This window comes from Talpa occidentalis, unplaced genomic scaffold (genome assembly GCF_014898055.3).
Source record: "Talpa occidentalis isolate TD23 unplaced genomic scaffold, MPIMG_talOcc4v2.1 talOcc4.2, whole genome shotgun sequence".
Taxonomy (NCBI): domain Eukaryota; kingdom Metazoa; phylum Chordata; class Mammalia; order Eulipotyphla; family Talpidae; genus Talpa; species Talpa occidentalis.
Window position 1 is genome coordinate 150,003,670 of NW_023602073.1, and position 19,036 is coordinate 150,022,705.

Below are 19,036 nucleotides of genomic sequence, written 5' to 3' on the forward strand. Positions count from 1 at the left end.
ACTGTTTTATCTATAACTTTTAAAAATTTTTCTTTAAATTTTCAAAATTTTAACTGACCCTGTCTGTAAATATATTCTAATTTTTACCTTAATTTTTAAAAAATGACATTTCTTGTTACCAAGTACACAAACCTTGGTTTAGAATGAACTGTCCTTGAGTCCGAATACTTGACCGGTTTTTGAAAAATGCTATGAGAAGTTTCTAGTTTGTCACCCAAATTGCATGTCAGGCAATAGAGAACATGTTTGTCCTGCTTAGAGACCATTCCATCACAATCTGAGTTTGACTTCAGACCTTTCACAGCTCAATTTTAGTTAGAATGAAGAAAAGACGACAGCAGGGCACAGTGCAAAGGCAGAGAGACCATTTCTCTTGGACCAGCACAGGCAGAACGAGAGGCCGTGTGTGTCTTCTGCTTTGCTCCTGTTTTCCCGTCCACCCTCCACACTCAGCGGCCCTCTGGGCCGCCCGGGGGCCTGGGAGCCGCACAGCTGTCATTGTCTCAATTCGTCCTTGGAGGTGTCTGTGGTCTGTGGCGGCGCTGGTGACTGTGTTGGACAGGGGAGCAGTCCACGCTTCCCTGCTGCAAGTAAAGTCTGTCTTGGGTGGCCAGCTGAGGGAGGCTCAGCCAACCTGACATCTTTTCTCAAAAGCAAACACAAAGCCCGCCTTCCATTATTCTCAGATACTGGAAAAAATAAGAGCAGAGAGTCTGTCTTAGGAAAACATCCCGAGAAATTGAGTCTTGTGATGTGAGATTCTAATCAAGGCAAAAACAACCGAAAGAAATACGGATCCCCTATGAGGATAGTAATTTGATCAAACTAAAACATTAATAAGAAAATCTGGGAACATAAAATATGCAAATGCCCTATAAATAAAAATTGTTCATTATTAGGGGACTCTTATTTACTATTCATTTTTTTTCCTAGTCAACATCTCCCCAGAAGATGAAATCAGAGACAGAGACTATGAATATTAACTTTTATTGAAAGTAATGTTCCAGTTGACATACACTGAGCCCAACTCAGGAAAATGCAAGAAATAAATTGCATGTTGAGAAAGATGAAAACTCCATTTATTACATCGAGTTTAATAATTATGTTATTTATTATTGTTCAGGGGATAGCTTTAGTATCTAATTTCACTTGAAATAAATCTTGGAGCTATTTTAAGATGTCCTCGACTATTTCTGATAAAAAAGGTTCCATCTGAAGGAGCTCAGCTCTCCTCAAAATCAAATAATCTAAAACAAAAAGTATTATTTTACATGTGATTTCAGGACTCTATTAGGTCTCAAAAATATAAAACAAAATGTGTGTCATTGGCTGCTAAGTGGTAAAGCCAACACCCCCTTCGGGAATAAAACTGTCGGCCGGGTCAGGTCATACGTTGCTTTTACACGGGGCTGCACGGCCGTGACCCCTGGGATGCAGGGAGCATAGAGTGGTCCTGCAAGGGGTGCGGGCCAGCCTCACTCTTGGGGAGCTGAAATCTGTCAGCAGTTGAAGGGGGCCTGCCCCACCCCGAGGATGTGGCAGTGTCCCCCGAGTGTCAGCAGGCTGCGCCCCCCAAGTGCCTGCAGGTGGTGTCCCCCGAGTGTCTGCAGGCGGCACCCCTGAGTGTCGGTAGGTGGGGTCCCCCGAGTATCAGCTGGCGGCGCCCCCAGTGAATCTACAGGCAGCGCCCCCTGAGTGTCTTCAGGAGGCACCCCGAGTGTCGGTAGGTGGGGTCCCCCAAGTATCAGCTGGCGGCGCCCCCAGTGAATCGACAGGCAGTGCTTCCCGAGTGTCCGCAGCCTCTGCCCGAGCGGGCCCTGCGCAGAGCCCTGGCGGGACCCCTGCTGCTGCGCCAGGGCCTCCCCCCGGGCCTGCGCTGGGGTTTTCATGTGCCATCTCCTGCTTTCATGGAGATTGTTGCCGGCATCGCCTTTTTATAGTTTCTTTGGGGTGTTGTTAGCAGCAGACGAGCTGCATGTACATAAACGAGCCCAGTCTCGGCAAGCAGCGGGAGTCCAGGCCACGTGAAGATAGGGGGGACTCACCCCAAGAGCCCTCAGGCCTTTCGGTTCCTTCCTCCGCCCTGCACGCCCCGCGCCCAGGACCCGGGACCCGTGTTCCATCCCTGCATCGAACTGCAGCGCAGGTTCGATCCCCGCTGGCCTCGCAGAAACCCACATGGTGGGCAGACCTCTCCTGCTGCGCCCGCTGCTCCCCTCAGCAGTGTATTTCGTCAGTCTGCCTGTGCTGTTCCCCGCTCTGGCTCTGGAGAATCCTCTCACCCTCCCACACCTCTGCCCTGTACCCTGGTTCTTGTATAAATAAATAATAATAAATCTTTAAAAAAAAATCACTCATCAGGAACACTTTCTTTTGCACACATGTTAAGTGTGCTCTGTTTTCTCCCTGATGACTTCGACTTCTATCTTCAACTTCAACCTCTCTAGCCTAATCAGGACAACTTGCTTCCATTTGTGATTTTTCTGAATGTTAGTTCCGGCTCGTGAAAGTTTACCTGGGGGCACTGTTTGAGGACCCATTTGAAAGCATCAGCCTCCTGTGAGGACCCGGTCTCAGGCCAGGCCCTGTACTACCAGCATCGCTAGATTAAACCATCCCCAGCACCGACTCAGGACCTCAGGTACCACCACAGAAAGCCTCGAGCTCAGGTACCGACACACTGTGCTTACACATCTTAGCATAACACTGCCCCTCAGCCTGGAAGACATACGCGTACAGACATGGATACACACGTGTACACTCTACATATCATACAAAACATGCATTCTATTGTTGCTAAAGCTAATTTTGTCTGCATACTATGCAGACTATAACATAGACATATTCCAGGTGTACACACGTATCTGTAACAACACTCAAGGGCTCTGCATGTGACATCCAGGCTTGAATGTCACACCGTCCTCACTTTTCCCCAGGCCTTCTCTAAGATTTGCAGTAACAAAGCGCTGTTCATGGCCCCAGCCCTGGTCTGATGAGGACGATGGCTGCTGCTGCTCCTGTGTCTCTGCATCCTGGGATTACCCAGCAGACAGGGAGAGGCACCTCACCAGACCCTCACCCACTGCCTCGGACAGGCGTGCCCCTTGGAGGAGAGGTGAGCTGTGAGCTAGCCCTGGTGTCTGTGTTTGCTCCCTCACACCTTTCCAGCTCAGGAGAGAGGTACAGTAAGATTGGGATGGATCCAAGGATTTTCAAGGTAAAAAGTTTAACATACAAATTACAAAATGATCATAATAACACAATTATTTTTAAGGTGACTGCAGCATTTAGGATGCCTTTCAAGAAACACCTGGTATCTGTGAAACCGGAGGCCTGTGTTTGCAAGAGAAAGAGGTAGCGAGACCCCAGAGAGCACTCGGCTGCAGACCGGCTGTGCTCACCACCTTCTGGAGCCATCCCCTAGGTCAGAAAACCACTCTGGTGGTGCAAGGGGTTAAGACGCAGCACTATGAAGCTAACACAGCCCCTGCAGCACGAGTTCCATCCCCGACCAGGGAGCTACCTACATGGCGCAGCAGACCTCTCCTGCCTCCCTGCTGCTCCCCTCAGCAGATCTGCCTGTTCTGCTCCCTATGCTGCCTCTGGTGAATCCTCTCATCCCCCACACCTCTGGCCTGTACCCCAGTTCTTGTATGCATAAATAAATAAATCTCTAAGAAAAAAAAAAAGAAAACTGCTAAAGGTGCAAAGGGGTAAAGCGAAGGAGGCCTGGGAGTATCTTGGGGTGTAAACCATCACAGCAGAGCGGCTTGCAGGCGAGGACACACTGGGATTGCTGGGAAAATCACAAACACGTTTGAACCTTATGACACTTGAGGTGATTAATATCAGGTGGAAGAAAAGTCAGGCTGCATCTCTCTCACTCATTTCCAGCAACTACGGGGACGCCATTGCTTCCGCGTTATAAAAAGAACGTCCAGGCACTTACCGCTCTGGTCCCAGGGCAGCCTGGAGACTGGCACTGCCCGCTCATCCGGTTTGGGACTAAGACATCTTCCCAGCACGAGGGACCCTTTGAGAAAACAAGACAAAACACATCCTTTGGTACAAATGGTAATACACAGGCATTCCCTGGCACATTCCTAGAATCTACTTAATTTGCATTACACAACGATAATGAAGAGAATGGGGCTCAGTGTTTCCAAAGGATGGTCCACAGATCCTGGGGTTCATGGCAACTTCACAGGGGGCTCAGAAGCCAAGGCTGTTTCCTAGGTCTGCGCAAAGGATGCCCAGCACGTCCGGGCAGAAAGGGGGCAGCAGCAGGCCTGCCACGCTCTGCAGGGCCATGATGCCGTCTCAGAGCTGGCACCCAACACCCACAGTGCCATGGCGGGGAGACGACTGGCGTGGGCTGAGCCAGCTCCACGCTTTCCTGGAAACCTGCTGGGGAGGGGCCCCTGCGCCTGCATGGCCATGGGAGGCTGTGGGCTCAAGCGGGGGGAGAAGGAGCTGGAGCCGCAAGACGGGGGGGGGGGGGGAGTGTTAAATTTCCATAAACAGAAGATCTCAAAATCTTCTAGAGAGAAGGGTCAGGTCACTTACTTGGAGGCCAACATCAGAATAGAATTTAAAGCAGGAGCCACGCCCTCACAGATCGCAGGGACAGAGTTTCTGCCTCAACTTCTCCAGCCTAATCGCGACTAAGCAATTTTGAGACTTGTGGGGCGGCAGCATTTACTGAGCATTACTGGGGAGGCCTCCGAGTTCAGGAGAATGTGGGACAGCCCAGGGGACGCCCCGAGTGGCCAGCCGGGCCTCGCCCACAGCGGGCCACCTGGAGGGTTGGGTGGCATCTCCAGCCTTGGGGGCAGGGAGGCAGTGTCCGGTTATGGGGTGTGTCCAGGGGGAGAGGAAGGCCAGGCAAAGGGGGAGCAGCTGTGGAGTTCACTACCAAGGGCGCCGTGGCCACAGCAGAGGACTCGGTCAGGAGCAAAACTGGTCAGAGCCCTCGGGACCAGGACCACCCACTCCAGGGTCCAGACCAAGTGACCACGTGGCCACCTTGCTGCAGAAACTAGTGACAAAGCGGACGGTACAAGGGTCCCTCACAGGCCAGGGAGCATTCACCCCTCTCCCTCCTTCATCAACACACACGTCACACGCTCACACCATCACATCAACACACACCCCAGTCCCTAAACACACCTGTTCACACACACACACACAATTTCAGAGAAAACCTGGGGGAGGGAGAGAGGAAATCCAGAAGACAAAGATGTACCTTAAAGAGGCTACCTGAACCTGAAAGAGCCAGAGTTTGCATCCACAGCCCACACGACCAGAAGTCCTGGTTACACTGGGAGCCAACCGCGGGCGCAGACGGGCGCCCCAGAACCGGCAGAGCAGCTCCCCCACTGGGCCTAGGTGGGGCCTGGGCATCTGCATTTGGGGACCGGCCCCCATTCCGTTGCTGATCCCGACCCAGGGGATCTTATGTGTCTTATGCGTCTCCACGGCCACCACCTTCTCGCTCTGGGAGTCTGGGGGGGGCGTCTAGAAAGTGCTAGGCACAGGGTGTCTGGGTGCCCAGTCCCCAGGAAAGCCCTGGTCACCGAATCAGAGTGTCTCTGCAGTCACCCGGCAGCGCCTTGCTGGGGGACAAGTGTACCCCATGTGACTCTGCCCAGAGTCAGAGTCGTGGTTCCCCAGGCTTCGCACCTGGCGCTCCACCCTCTGTCCTCTCGGGGTAAACCCTCAGCTGCATGTGACTCTACCCTGAGCCTCCAAGTCCCAAGCCAGTCACTGGGCCTAGACATGCCAGGCGGTCTCGGGGACCTGGGCTCAATGGCCTGTGACTATTGACCGTGTCCTCCCAGCGCTCTGGCTCGTGACCATGAGCACGTCAGTTACGGAGGGTCAGAAGTTTCGTTTCTTTGCACACCCAGGTGTAGTGAGTCAGAACACTATAAACACTTGGTTTTCTTTCTCTCTTTAAAATCATTTATGAGGTGATGTTAATTTACAACACTGTGTAAGTTTCAGGGGTACAGGCTCCTGTCTCTACAAACGAGTATTCTTGAGCCACACTCACCACCAAACCACCAAACCACTGAAAATTTCCCCTTCCCCTCTTGGGTCCCCAACTCCCACCCTCCCCTTCTTACATCCTGGGTTCTGCTGTCAGATTTCAAAGGTTTACTTTGGTTTGCTTTTTATATTACACATATGAGTGAAATCATGTGGTATTTGTCTTTCTCCTTCTGACTTATTTTGCTTAACATAATCTCTTCCAGTTCTACTCATGTGGCCACAAATGGCAGGATTTCATTTTCACAGCTGAGTAGTATTCCACCGAGCACACAGACCGCGTCCTCTTGATCCGCATCCTCCTGATCCGTTCCTCTGTCCTCGGGCACTTAGGCTGTCCCCTGGCTGTTGCCAGTAGTGCTGAGTGAATGTGGGGTCACTCGCGTGATTTGCAGCCTTATAGTCACACTATTGACAATGGACAAGTTTTAATTATGACTGTGTAACCGAATACGTGTGTTATTCAGCTTGGACAAAATACAAGCAAAAGTGCCAGTGTTAAGGACGGGGGAGGTCAAAGCAGAGCTGGAGGGAGGAGGGGAGACAGGGCCCCCAGTCATCTTCCCCAGAACTGCTTTGATCGCAAGGCCATGCATGTATTTTATTTTAAACATATGCATCTATGCAGTTGCTAGAAGTTGTGAGAGTATTCAAGCAGAAGAGATACAGAGAGGTTGCGAATCCTGATCCCATTCGTCAGCCTCACTTTTCTAATTAAAGTGAGAAACTCAGTGCTAGGAGGCTACTGCCACGTCATCCTTCAGTCCCACACTGATGTCCCAGAGGGCACTTCTGGGGTTTTTGTTGCTTTTTTCTGTTTGTTTCTCAGGCCTCTGTTTCTCCAGAGGCAACGGCGTGTTCTAGCTCAGGGATCCAGCCACTCCAGATGCTGTCATTTTGAGATATGTAGGAAAATGGGGAGCCGAATGTGTGGCCCGGCTCTGGCAATCTCGCACAGCTTATGAAAATGGGGGGCTACTAATATTATCATTCTTGGCATCATAGAGCCTCTCTTGGTTCACTTTCCTTTGACCTCCTTCTTCAGCCCCGGCATGAAAGAAACCCTCGTCACTGCGGATGGCCACTCTGTCATGGCGGGAGCTGTTTCTCCTGGGGCTGGGCCAGGAAGCCCGGACCCACTTTCCGCACACTCGGAGGGAACATGGGCTGGGGGAAGGGACATGGGTTATGGGGAGGCAGGGCCACTTGCATGTCACCACTCAGAGTGCGGTTTCCTGCCTCAAAGTCTAGGCTGAAAGGAAATTCTCTGTGTATATCACAGATGCTTATTTTTCACGCCTTGATTTTCCAGAGTCCAAAAAGCAACTAAAACATTTACATAAGGATTCCTATAATTGTCACTACTTTATCTGACAAATCCGTGTGTTGTACAAGGAAATTAGAGAAACTCATTCATAATTTTCTTCTTGATCTGAAACCACAACACAATTGCATGTATAATATAGCTGGAGAAAATTCTGTTGGCTAGGGAGTCTGACATGATGAAATGGAAGTGCTGGTTTTCCCGTGCTACGCATCTGTTAAGTATTAAATGCTCCTGGGAGAATGACCCAGAAGATAAACAAGTGTCCCATGAATTCCCGCCATGACAAAGCAGGTTTAATTTTGCTCCTTTCTACTTTCAGAAGCTGCAACCTGTTAACTGGGTGATCACTGCATACTGCGGTTTACCAGGCACATAGCTGAAGAGTTTACAGGGGAGTCTTTATGCAGGAGCAGCCAGTTCTGCAGACTGTAAGATCCAAAGGACTGAAAACCACATGCAGAAGAAGGAGCTCTGGATGAGAACACAGCCAGGGAAGAGTCCAGAAATGATATGTCTCATCTCTCAAGTCTAGAGAATTATAGTAAGAATTCAGAAAACTTGCAGTCAGAGCAGTGTGAAGTGTGTGTGTCAATAAAAAAAATCACTCGACTGTGTTTTAGAAGACTTTCTCCTCTTTTGCCCAGAAATGGTAACAGTCAAGAAAAGCACAATTTTTTTTTTTTTTTAGCATCTGTATCCCAGGAGAGCTCAGGATGACCCACTGACCAGTCCTAAACCCCCGATGAGCTAAGCATGGCTTTGCCGTCCTAAATGATTGGAGAGCATATGAGGAAGAGTATTTTACGGCCCATGGTGCACATGATACTGCTGTCCACAGCCACGTTAATGCCGCTGCTGTTTCCACCATGTGCACAGACTTGCATCCTCATAGAAGACCCGGCTCCAGAGCCAGGATATGCACCCCCTGACCCTTTACAGAACGGTTTAGCAACCCTTGATCCATAGTAAATGGTTTTCATTGAAAAGTCACTTTATAAAAAAATATCGTGGCAGCATTTTAGTGACCAAATAATCCCATTAGTTCATAGGAGTAGCTAGTCCTGGGTCTTAAGGGATAAGCCATTTCAGTTAAAACCTTCAAGCTGCCAGCCAGGAGTCTGCGCAGGCGCTTCCAGGACCCAGGGATTCCGGGGGTTTGAATCGGTAGGAGAGTGGAAACCAACAGCAAGTCATGACATGTGGGATTTATTCTAATATGACCACCAAATGAAAACCTGAAATAAAATATGAATTAAATCCAATTATATGATACATGTCAATCAGAAAAGTGATTCAGTGGTGTGAAAAGTAGTTATTATTATCTATAACCTTTTATAAAGATCTATAAAAATGGTTGTTAAAATGTAATTCTTAGGGCCTACCTGGGGGCACAAGGGGTTAAGCACCGCACTATGAAGCAATCTGCAGCCTCTGCAGCACGAGTTCAATCCCCAGCCGGCCAGGGAGCAACCCACATGGTGCAGCAGACCTCTCCTGTCTCGCATGATGCTCCCCTCAGCAATGTATTTCAGTAGATCTGCCTGTTCTGATCCCCACTCTGTCTCTAGTGAATACTCTCACCCACCGCATCTCTGGCTTGTACCCAGCTCTTGTATGCATAAATAAATAAATCTTTAAAAAAAATGTAATTCTTAAAAATTCTAGAACTAATCCACCAGTCATTTGGGCTATGTCTTGCCATGTCGAGTCAAATGGAAAATTGAAGTATTTAACTGGTTAGTTCTTACCTAAATATCACTCTGTCAAAGTCCGGACATGATATTTTAAAACAAAGAGGCTTTTTTCCCTTCAATTATCTAAATAAATTCTATAATCGGCTTTAAAAAATGACAAATTCTGCTTTCTAAAATGTCATATATGCTATGTTATGTTCCTGTATATTGTATATCCATTACTATATATAAATGTTATTTTAAAATCTTGAAATTTATGGTTTTGCAAAGGGTTATTTTACCAGGTACCTCAAGCTATTATCAAATGGCATTAAAATTGGTCCCTTGAATGATTCCACAAACATGTAAGTCATAAAATTCATTTTAAGGGGCTAAAATAATTGTGAAAAGGTATTTGTGACAATACAACGGGTGCATAGCAAGATGACAGCACAAATAAATGGTGGTTAGTTCTAGAATTTTAAAGAATTCACAAACACCTCCACTTAGAGGTTCAGTTCTCCATCTTATCTTTTCCTATCTGTCTGCAACAAAATGATATAGAAAAGTAGTTTCAAAGTTGCCACACCTGCTGATCCCCATGCCAAGTATTGGAGAGAGATAAAACCACTGGAATACACAAATACTGCCGGTACAAATATAAACTGGCTAATAACTTTGGGAATCTATCAGGCATTTTTTAACAAGGTAAAACATATAGCTAACATATGACTCGGTTATTCCACAATTAGACATTTTACTAAGCTAAATGAAAACAGTAGTCCACTCAGGGAATTATATGTGGATGCTCACAGCAATTTTATTTATAGCCCCCAACTGAGACCACTCTGACACTCTAAACTCGAATGGAAAAATAAATTTCAGTATATCCATGCAAAGGACTCCTACTCAGTTATCAACAGTAATACTACACTACTTATAAATGCAGCAATGTGAATGATTGTCAAAATGATCTAAGTGAAGGAATCCAAACATGAATTAGACTGTAATACATTATTTCCTTTATATAAAAACAAACAAATAAACATATAGTGGCTAAAATAGGTCCCTGGTAGTTTGGGGGTATTGACAGACTGTGGGAAGGTCCACATAAGAGCAGGAGGCTTACCCTCCAAATTCACATGCCACATTCCTAACCCCCTGCAGAATGTGTCTGTATTTGGAGATAGGATTGTTAAAGGGGTAATTAAGTTAAAATGAGGTCATAATGGTGAGCCCAAATCCCGTTATTTCTGGTGTGTTTTTAAGAAGCAGAGATCATCGGGTCACAGCCATACAGAGAAAAGACCACGTAAAGGCACAGAAGACAACCATCTACAAGCCAAGGCAACAGGTCTCAGAGGAAAAACAACTTGATGACACTTTGACCTTGAACTTCTAGTCTCCAGAATTGTCAGTAAATACATTTCTGTTTTTTGAACCACCAATTGGTGGTACTTTTTAGGGCACTTCCAGTAAATTAAAATAGGGTTATGGAAATGTTCTCTATCTTGATTGGGGTGATGGTTCTGTGGGATTATATATTTGCCAGTACTCGTCCATTTGTACCCTTTAAATGGATGCAGTCTGTTATACACAAATTATTTCTCAATAATGTATATAAGGAGAAAACTGAGAAGTTGCCAATGCAATTTATGAGGGGAGGAAAAATCTTTGCATTAAATGGTGCTTGAACTCTAAATCCCTTCCTCACTCCATAGAGTTTCTAGAGAAAAAAAAAAAAAAAAAAAAAGGACATCTTACCACCTCATAACAAGTAGAACTTTTTTACAAGGACACAGAAACTTGAACCATGAATGAAGAAATCCAATGAAAATTAAAATCTTCTGCTCATCAAAAGATACTATTAAACATGTGATATAAGTTACAAACTGGGGAAATACTTGCAAATACACGTATCAGCCAAATAATTCAACCCCAGAATATATAACTCATCAACAGAATATATAAAGAACTTTTAACTGTATAGACAAATAACCCAATTCAATATACACGAAGAACTTGGACAGATTATTCAAAAAGATAATCAAATGACAACTGATCATATAAAAAGATGGTCAACATCATTAATAATCAGGAAAATTCAAATTAAAATCACAAATACAATATCACTCCATTTTATATTTTAGCTACTATGATGGTTAAAAGTAAGAAGACTGATAAAAACTAAATGTTAGTGAAAAGATTAATCTGTGGCAATAGACATCAACAGGTGGTTGTATTTGGGATAAGTGTTGACTGGACAGAGGTCTGAGGGAACTAACTGGAAGTGCTCAAGTGTGAATGAGGAGCAGCAAATACTGGAATGGTAACGGTTTACATTTCTCTAGGAACTACTGTATGCATCGGGCAGGACAAGTGGGAATCACAGCCAATAGGGTTTAAAGAATTTTACTAAGCCGTGGACTGAAACTATTTACATTTTTAAAAAGACATCTTACTTCTTCAGTGATTTCCCCTCATAACCTTCCATGGCAATAGTCTACGACACTTAATCTAGGATAATCCAAGCCAGTGTCACACAAAATGGAAGATTCCACCAGTAATATTTTATTCTGAAATACAGGGATGTCCTTACTAATTCAAAACTGCTGTTTCATCACTGAATTAGATGAGTAACATATATTTTGATAACCCTCCTCCCACTCTCAGCTCCATACTATCTCCTTCCTCTTCCTACTCTCCCTCCTCCTCCTTGATGTACCATCAGCAGCCTCGTGGATATTAGAGTATATTTAACATTTATTTCTACTATCTTGTAAGCAAGGAAATTAGTAAGTAAACTTATAAAATTTTAAAGAAAACACATAGTTAAGTTTTTTTATGATAAAAGTGTGTGGACTCTTCCTATCAGTATTTTACATTCCTGCTTGTTATCTCCTGTTTCTTTGGTAGATGTTTCCAGAATTTTGCTGTTCATTTTTCTTTTCAAGCATTATGACTGAGAGGTCTGTCCATACACATTATTTCATTTATTACCCTAGAAACCACACAAGAGACTATACTGTACATACTAACTACATATTTAGAGGCTTAAAACAACCCCCTGTGTGCTCTCACAATCCCTGCTGTCTAGGAGTTTGGGGACGAATTAACTGGGCACTCTGTGCTCAGGGCCTCTCAGGCTGGCTGGGCTACCATCTCATTCAAAAGGCTTGACCAGAGAGGCATCAAATTCTCTCAGGTTGCTGTCAGAGTTAATTTCCTTGTGGCTGTGGTCAGCACTCTGTTGCTTGTAGGGTGAAGGCCTCGGACAGGGCTGCCTTACTTTGGCTGCTACTTCATCAGCCAGTGGGAGAATACGTGTCCCCACTCGCTAAGCTGAGGTCTTTTATCATGTGACTACCAAGATTCAGGGGCCGGCAGAGGCCTCATCAGCATTTGCCATCTTGTCTGAATCAGGACAAGACCATCAGAACTATCCATATTCAAGAGAAATGATTTCACAAAAACAAGGACATCTGGTCACTCGACAAAAATCCTGGGGGTCATATCTGGGTCTGTCCCTGCACATCCAGTTTATGGGTGAGTCGTGAGGGCTTCTGTAAAATGAAAGTTTGAGAAATGATAATTCAGTGTGTGATTTTAGTTGCCAAATTCTCAGGCTATTTTTATCTTCAATATCAACATAGTTTCCAGCTTAAATATGTGAATATTTCAACACCTCCCTGGAGTCATTCTCTTACACTTTTAAATGGAGAACATAATTTTATAACCTAGGAGACATTAAGACATAAATACTAAATGTAATGAGAGAGTTTCTAATTATTTTGGTAAGTTAAATTTGAAGAGATTAATATATTTTATAACAAACAAACAAATATATTTTTGCTGTACTTATGTATCTACTCTTCTAATGGGGATGTATTTCCCATGATATCTTAGAGCAGGAACACTGCACAGACTTGTGAGCTCCTAACTGCAGTGCAGTAACAGGTTAATTCTATACAAAGATAGAACACTTCAAACTACAATTAAGGAGTCACAGTTTATATATTTGCCTGGATGTTTCCATATTTTTGTTTAAACTAGAAAGAGTTATAGTAGGTACATTATCACTTTAAGACAGAAAGCGCTCAAGAGGACTCCTAGTCCATTCCTTGTTGATTATCTTTATTACTGACCTTGATTGTAGAGTAACAATAATTAGTCCCACATTTAAAACTATCTCACATGGGGCAGGAAGAAGGTTAGTTCCAGTCAGTCAGCTGGGGGAAAGGATCCTAATCAAAGTTATGGCAATGCCATCTTCTTGCATTAACCCAGAAGTGGGTTCTTCACAAAGCACCGTCCCAGACAGAAACCAGCCGTGGTCTCCAGTGAAAGCCTATGAGGTTATGCTCTAAAGAGCTCTGAGACATAGATTTTGTTCGTGTGTCAGGATAACCCCAGAACTGTTTCTTAAGAAAATCGTGGCCCTGCCATAGGTATTCACGTGGCTCTCATACTTAGCTATATGGGCATGTGTCAAGAGTACTGTGTTTTCATGAAAGGAAATCCACTTTATACACTGATATGTTAATTGGGAATCTTCCCTCATCTTGTAATATGAATATCTGAAGTTCTTGCTCTTATTAGAAAACATAGCCCACATGTTAGTAAAAGTTAGATCACAAGGTTGAGTAAGGCTCGGTGGGTCAGCACTCCAGGAGTGCTCAGTTTACATGGCTCAATGCAGGGCCAAAGTGCTAGCTTTCAAAGTGGCTCATTGCCTGGTTGACAAGTTGTGGATTCCCGAGCTCCCCTTGTTCTCGGGATTTTGCTTGGTGCCCAAAGTTTCTGCTGGTCAAGCTAAAACGTAGAGGCAGGCAGGGGCCTCTCACCAGGATACATGCCTTGGTCTGAGGATAACTGCTGAAAATAGCAGGTAGACATGGCCAGAGGAGCATAACCAGCTAGACCACCTTGACAGGAAGTTGAGTGTAAACAGGGACTGGAGCCAGGATGTTTGATCAGCAGCAACAATGGAGCCCCCAAGGCAACAGCCCCTATTTACCACCCCACCTCCACCCTGCCTCAGCTTGAGCCAGACTAGTGTGCATCCCCAATCCACATCCCACCACACATATTCCTCACACATTCCTCCAGGGACTTGCCACCTTCCCTGAACCTGGTGGGGGGTGGTGGGTGGGGGTGCATCTCCACAGGTGTGAGCCCCTCTAGTTCTCTCTCTCTCTCACACTTGGACTCTGACTTATCTTTCCTCAGTCCCAAGCTGGCTCCTAACGCTGCTGCCCCGCGAGGCGACAAGTTGGAGCCAATGCACTGAGATTGAAGTCTCAGCTCTTCTGATAACACATGGGTCTGTTTTGATTTCATTTCGTTTTTCCTTAAAGTTCCTGGCTGATATATTTTCATTAAAAGACCTTAAATATTTTAAATATTGTGAGGCAGTAACATGACAAATTGGACACGGCTTGCAGAAACCAAAGTTAAAATACAGCACTAACCACCCATGCTCTCTGAGGGTCCGTTAGGATCTCGTGTTTTCATCTGAATAAAGGCAGAAGCAGGCAGAAGCAGCACCCATGTATAATATTATCGGTGTCTTCCAAGTATTTCTCTGATGGCTAAAAGGTACTTTTCAGCTTTTCTAGAATGTGAAACCACTACCACATGCAATCATCTATTTCCTAAAACCCATTAATGTGAGGTTAATTTTAAGTCATTGTGTTACAGGGCAGGGAGAGGGGCAGCCCAAACCCTGCAAACCTGCCTATTCTACATGGGTTCTGCCATCCGCCGCATCAACACAAAACATAGGAGACTTTAATGGGAAGGAACTTTAATAAAAACTAGGAAACAACACAGGTAAGGCTAAGAGTCTAGTTTCTAAATGAAGTACCCAAAGTTACCCGTCCCCTCGTGGGTAAAACTCCATCCATATGGGATCGGCCCAGAGCAAGGCCCCAAAGCCTGCCACAAGTCTAAAGCATCTTCCAGTGGGGACCCACAGAAAAGAGTCAGAAACAACCAAACAAACCCGGAAGGAAAAGAGCAAAATCAACATTAAGATAAAAGCTGCCATTGTCACCTCCCCACGGGTCTCACCCACATCTGTGTCACCCCGTCCACGACCAAAAGACAAGCGCAGTTTCTTCATGTGTCTCTAGGCTCCACGTGCCTCCTCCAGGTCTCCTGGCTCCATCCTGCTTCCTTCCTTCCTCAGTCTCTTCTGCAGCTTCTCCTCTTCCTGCTCAGCTCCACCCTCCCTTGGGTGGGGCAGGGAACCTGGAACCTTTCCTGGAGACCACCCTGTTACAATTGTGTCATTAATTTATTCAGTAAGTAAAGCACTAATATTTGACAGTTGTTTTTCTAGGATGGAGATAAAAACATTAAGAAAGCCTTTCCATTTAGGAGGAGAAAAGTGAATAAATGAGTAATTAACACCTGGGTTCTTTGAGGGTACACAGCAGTGTAACAGGGTGGTCCCCAGGAAAGGGGGAGGTTCCCTGCCCCACCCAAGGGAGGGTGGAGCTGAGCAGGAAGAGGAGAAGCTGCAGAAGAGACTGAGGAAGGAAGCAGGATGGAGCCAGGAGACCTGGAGGAGGCACATGGAGCCTAGAGACACGTGAAGAAACTGCACTTGTCTTTTGGTCGTGGACTGGGTGACACAGATGTGGGTGAGACCCGTGGGGAGGTGACCATGGCAGCTTTTATCTTGATGTTGATTTGCTCTTTTCCTTCCGGGCTTGTCCGGTTGTTTGTGACCCTTTGCTGTGGGTCCCCACTGGAAGATGCTTTAGACTTTTAGCAGGCTTTGGGGCCTTGTTCTGGGCCAATCCCATTTGGATGGACTTTTACCCACGAGGGGATGGGTAACTTTGGGTGCTTCATTTAGAAACTAGACTCTTTGCCTTACCTGTGTTGTTTCCTAGTTTAATTAAAGTTCCTTCCCATTAAAGTCTCCTATGTTTTGTGTTGATGCGGCGGATGGCAGAACCCATTTAGAATAGGCAGGTTTGCGGGGTCCTCTTCCTGCTCAGCTCCACCTCCCTTGGTGGGACAGGGAACCTCCCCCTTTCCTGGGGACCACCCTGTTACAATAGGAACCCCTGAGCTACACTTTTGGAAGGACTATATATTACAGCTGAGACCCAAGGCATGAGTAGGAATCAGACAGAAGAAAGTTCCAGGAGAGAAAGGATTCTGAGCAGAGAGAATGAACCAGATACTGCTAACCCCGAGACTGATTCCCAGCATGTATAACCTCAATGCTGATATTGATAACTGATCCACAAAGAGTTAATTATTTCTGTGCAATATTCTGAAAATCTTATTCCTCCACTGATCTTCCTTGACTTATGACGGGTTTGCATGCCGATAAACCCATTCACAACTGAAAATACTGTTCATCTGAAATGCACTTAAGACTCCTCACCATCACGGCTCTGCCTTGCCTGCTGAAAGGTGCTCAGCACAGCTACGTGATGACCATGCTGAAGCCAGAGCAGTATCCAGAACCCGGCCCGGCCCGCACAGCCTGCCGTGGAGTATCAGCTGTTCACCCCCCGCATCGCATGGCTCAGGGGGGCTGAGGTCGCTGCCACCGCCCAGCATCTCGAGATAGAGTCAGACACACCGTGCTGGTTCAGAAAAAGGTCGAAGTCCAACATTCCAAGCATGGTTGTCACTGAGTATGTGTCACTTTCGTGTCATCAGAAGGTCAAAAAAATCTTAAGTTTAAACAATATAAGTCAGATAATACCCCAAACACAATTATATGCGAACAAAAGAAGAAATAAAAAATTGAACGTGGCAAAAAAGAAAATGGTGACCCGAGGTTCTGGGGAAAGGGTGGAGGAGATAGAGGCAGCTGGGGTGTGGGCATGGGTGGCTGGAGGAGGGAATAAGGAAATATAAATAAGCAAGCATTTATGTAGTCCTTGTCATGCTCAAGGTACTGATTTAGACTCCTGTGTTGATTTTTGGTTTTGAAATACGGAAGGTTTAAGAAATTATTTTGATTTGTTGTTAAACTCAATACTATACAGACTAAAACAGTTTTTCTTATAAAAAAAAATAAAAAGCAACCTAAGTCAGAGATTGACTATATTTGATAATGATTTAAATAAAATACATTTAAGTGGAACAATAGTCAGGGTACTGATTTCAAAGCAGTGGGGATGCTCAGATGATTAACAATGTGTTTGTTAATCCCCAGTGGTATACGCCAATCCCACGACCATCACCAGGTAACACTAGGGAAGGGACTTAATCAGAATATTAGGGGCCTCCCTGGCGGCCTGCGGGTTAAGTCTCAGAGCTATCACCACTGCAGCATGAGTGCGATCCCCGGCCAGGGAGCTACCCACATGGCACAGCAGACCTCTCCTGTCTCCCCGCTGCTCCCCTCAGCAGTGTGTTTCAGTCAGTCTGCCTGTTCTGTTCCCCACTCTGTCTCTGGTGAATCCTCTCACCCCCCACACCTCTGGCTACAACCCAGTTCTTCTACAGAAGATAAATAAAAATCATATAATAAAGGAACAATTTTTCAAAAAAAATCAGAACATTATTTTCTTACATGTAATGTGAGAACAACCATTTTATCTCCAGCACTGGACTGACGTGAGATGAGATGAACTACTCAGTATTACACAGTGTCCGCATTCAATAAACGTCGGAGAACTTGAACAAATAACCGTCCTATGAGGAAAGTGTGGTCACTGAGCTTGAACCTCAATGCACAGGTTTAGGAGATCTCAGTTCTAGACTTGCTCTCAACTGACTACGCAGTTGAATAGCTTTATGCCTCCCGGTCTCATCTTTAAATTGTGAGTAATCAGAACTTAGGGTCAAATAAGATAATTAATAAGCTAATGGATGGGAAAACCCTTACACAAACTCTAACAGGTCAGAAAAGGGACAGTTATAGTGTTTCCTCCCTTTCCTCCGTGCTGGAGGGCCTGGTGCTATGCGCTTCCTTCTATGGGCGAGTCACGGAGAGCAGAGGACCACGGGGCTAGCTCACTTTATTCAGGTCCAAGCACAAGGCCGCTTTCAGCAGGAGAGCTGCTCAGCGCCTGACGATGCAGCAGCTGTTGGCATCGGCAGCAGCAAGTGTCTCTGCTTGCACAGTCAACGCGACAGCTGTTTGAACAGAATATCTCAACCGGTCTTGGAGATTTTCCTCAAGAACTGGGTTATCTCGGTAGCTTATAAAACATCATTTGGCAAACATTCCTAAAATGTGTGTGCTAGGATAAAAAGCAAGCGTTTCAGAATCTAATATGTGATAACCTACTTTTCTCCCGCAAGAAAATGATTGCCAGAAGGAAACATGCCATCCTTCCGGAAAGCCTGCACGGGTGTAAGTGAAACGACTCTTGGTCCGCGGTGCCACAACTCCGCTGGGTTTTGACAAAGTCAATCACTGTCATTTATTGCAACTCCCTTTACTTAGGATGCCATCGTGCTAAGTGCCTTAAATGTCAAAAATGTGCTTATTCCTTCACAATTTCCAGTTACCCAACTATCCCTAAGCCACAGGGTGCCTTCAATTCTATCACTAAGTGTTGACAGCTTTGCTGGAGGCAGATCCCAGTGATAGCACGATTTAAGCAGCAGTGATTTTTTTTGGTCCTGTTTCATAGAATTTAAACAATGGAGACACATAAAGACTTACAGATACAGTGATTCACTTTTATTCACTCTTAACAGATTTAATTTAGGAGAACCATATGATTATCTTCATCTGTTCCAGCTCTCTCGACTAAGAATAATCCTGCTCTCGCACAGAGGGAAATTCGCCACTACTCAGATCAGAGGCAGTTCCAGGCAGCTAATATGCTTCCAATGGATGAGAAGGCTGCCCTCATTTCAATGCAAAGCATGCAAATCTGTCTGAATAACAACATTCGTTATCGTGTAAAGCTTAGTTATCTCTGCTGGCTTTCTATCTTGATAATTATGACTAGAACTGGACTATGCTTATTAAATGCGATAAGAAGTTTATTAGATT

General features: G+C 45.4%; 1 protein-coding gene across 4 annotated transcripts in view; it reads right to left on the reverse strand.

The window, feature by feature from the left end:
• PRKN (parkin RBR E3 ubiquitin protein ligase) overlaps window positions 1-19,036 on the reverse strand; it is a 1,086,879-nt gene that overhangs the window by 482,917 nt on the left and 584,926 nt on the right. For all 4 annotated transcript variants that reach the window (XM_037520693.2, XM_054697961.1, XM_054697960.1 and 1 more), the window contains one exon: window positions 3,950-4,033. In XM_037520693.2, coding sequence (XP_037376590.2) covers window positions 3,950-4,033 — 84 coding nt within the window. The remainder of the gene's footprint in view (window positions 1-3,949; window positions 4,034-19,036) is intronic.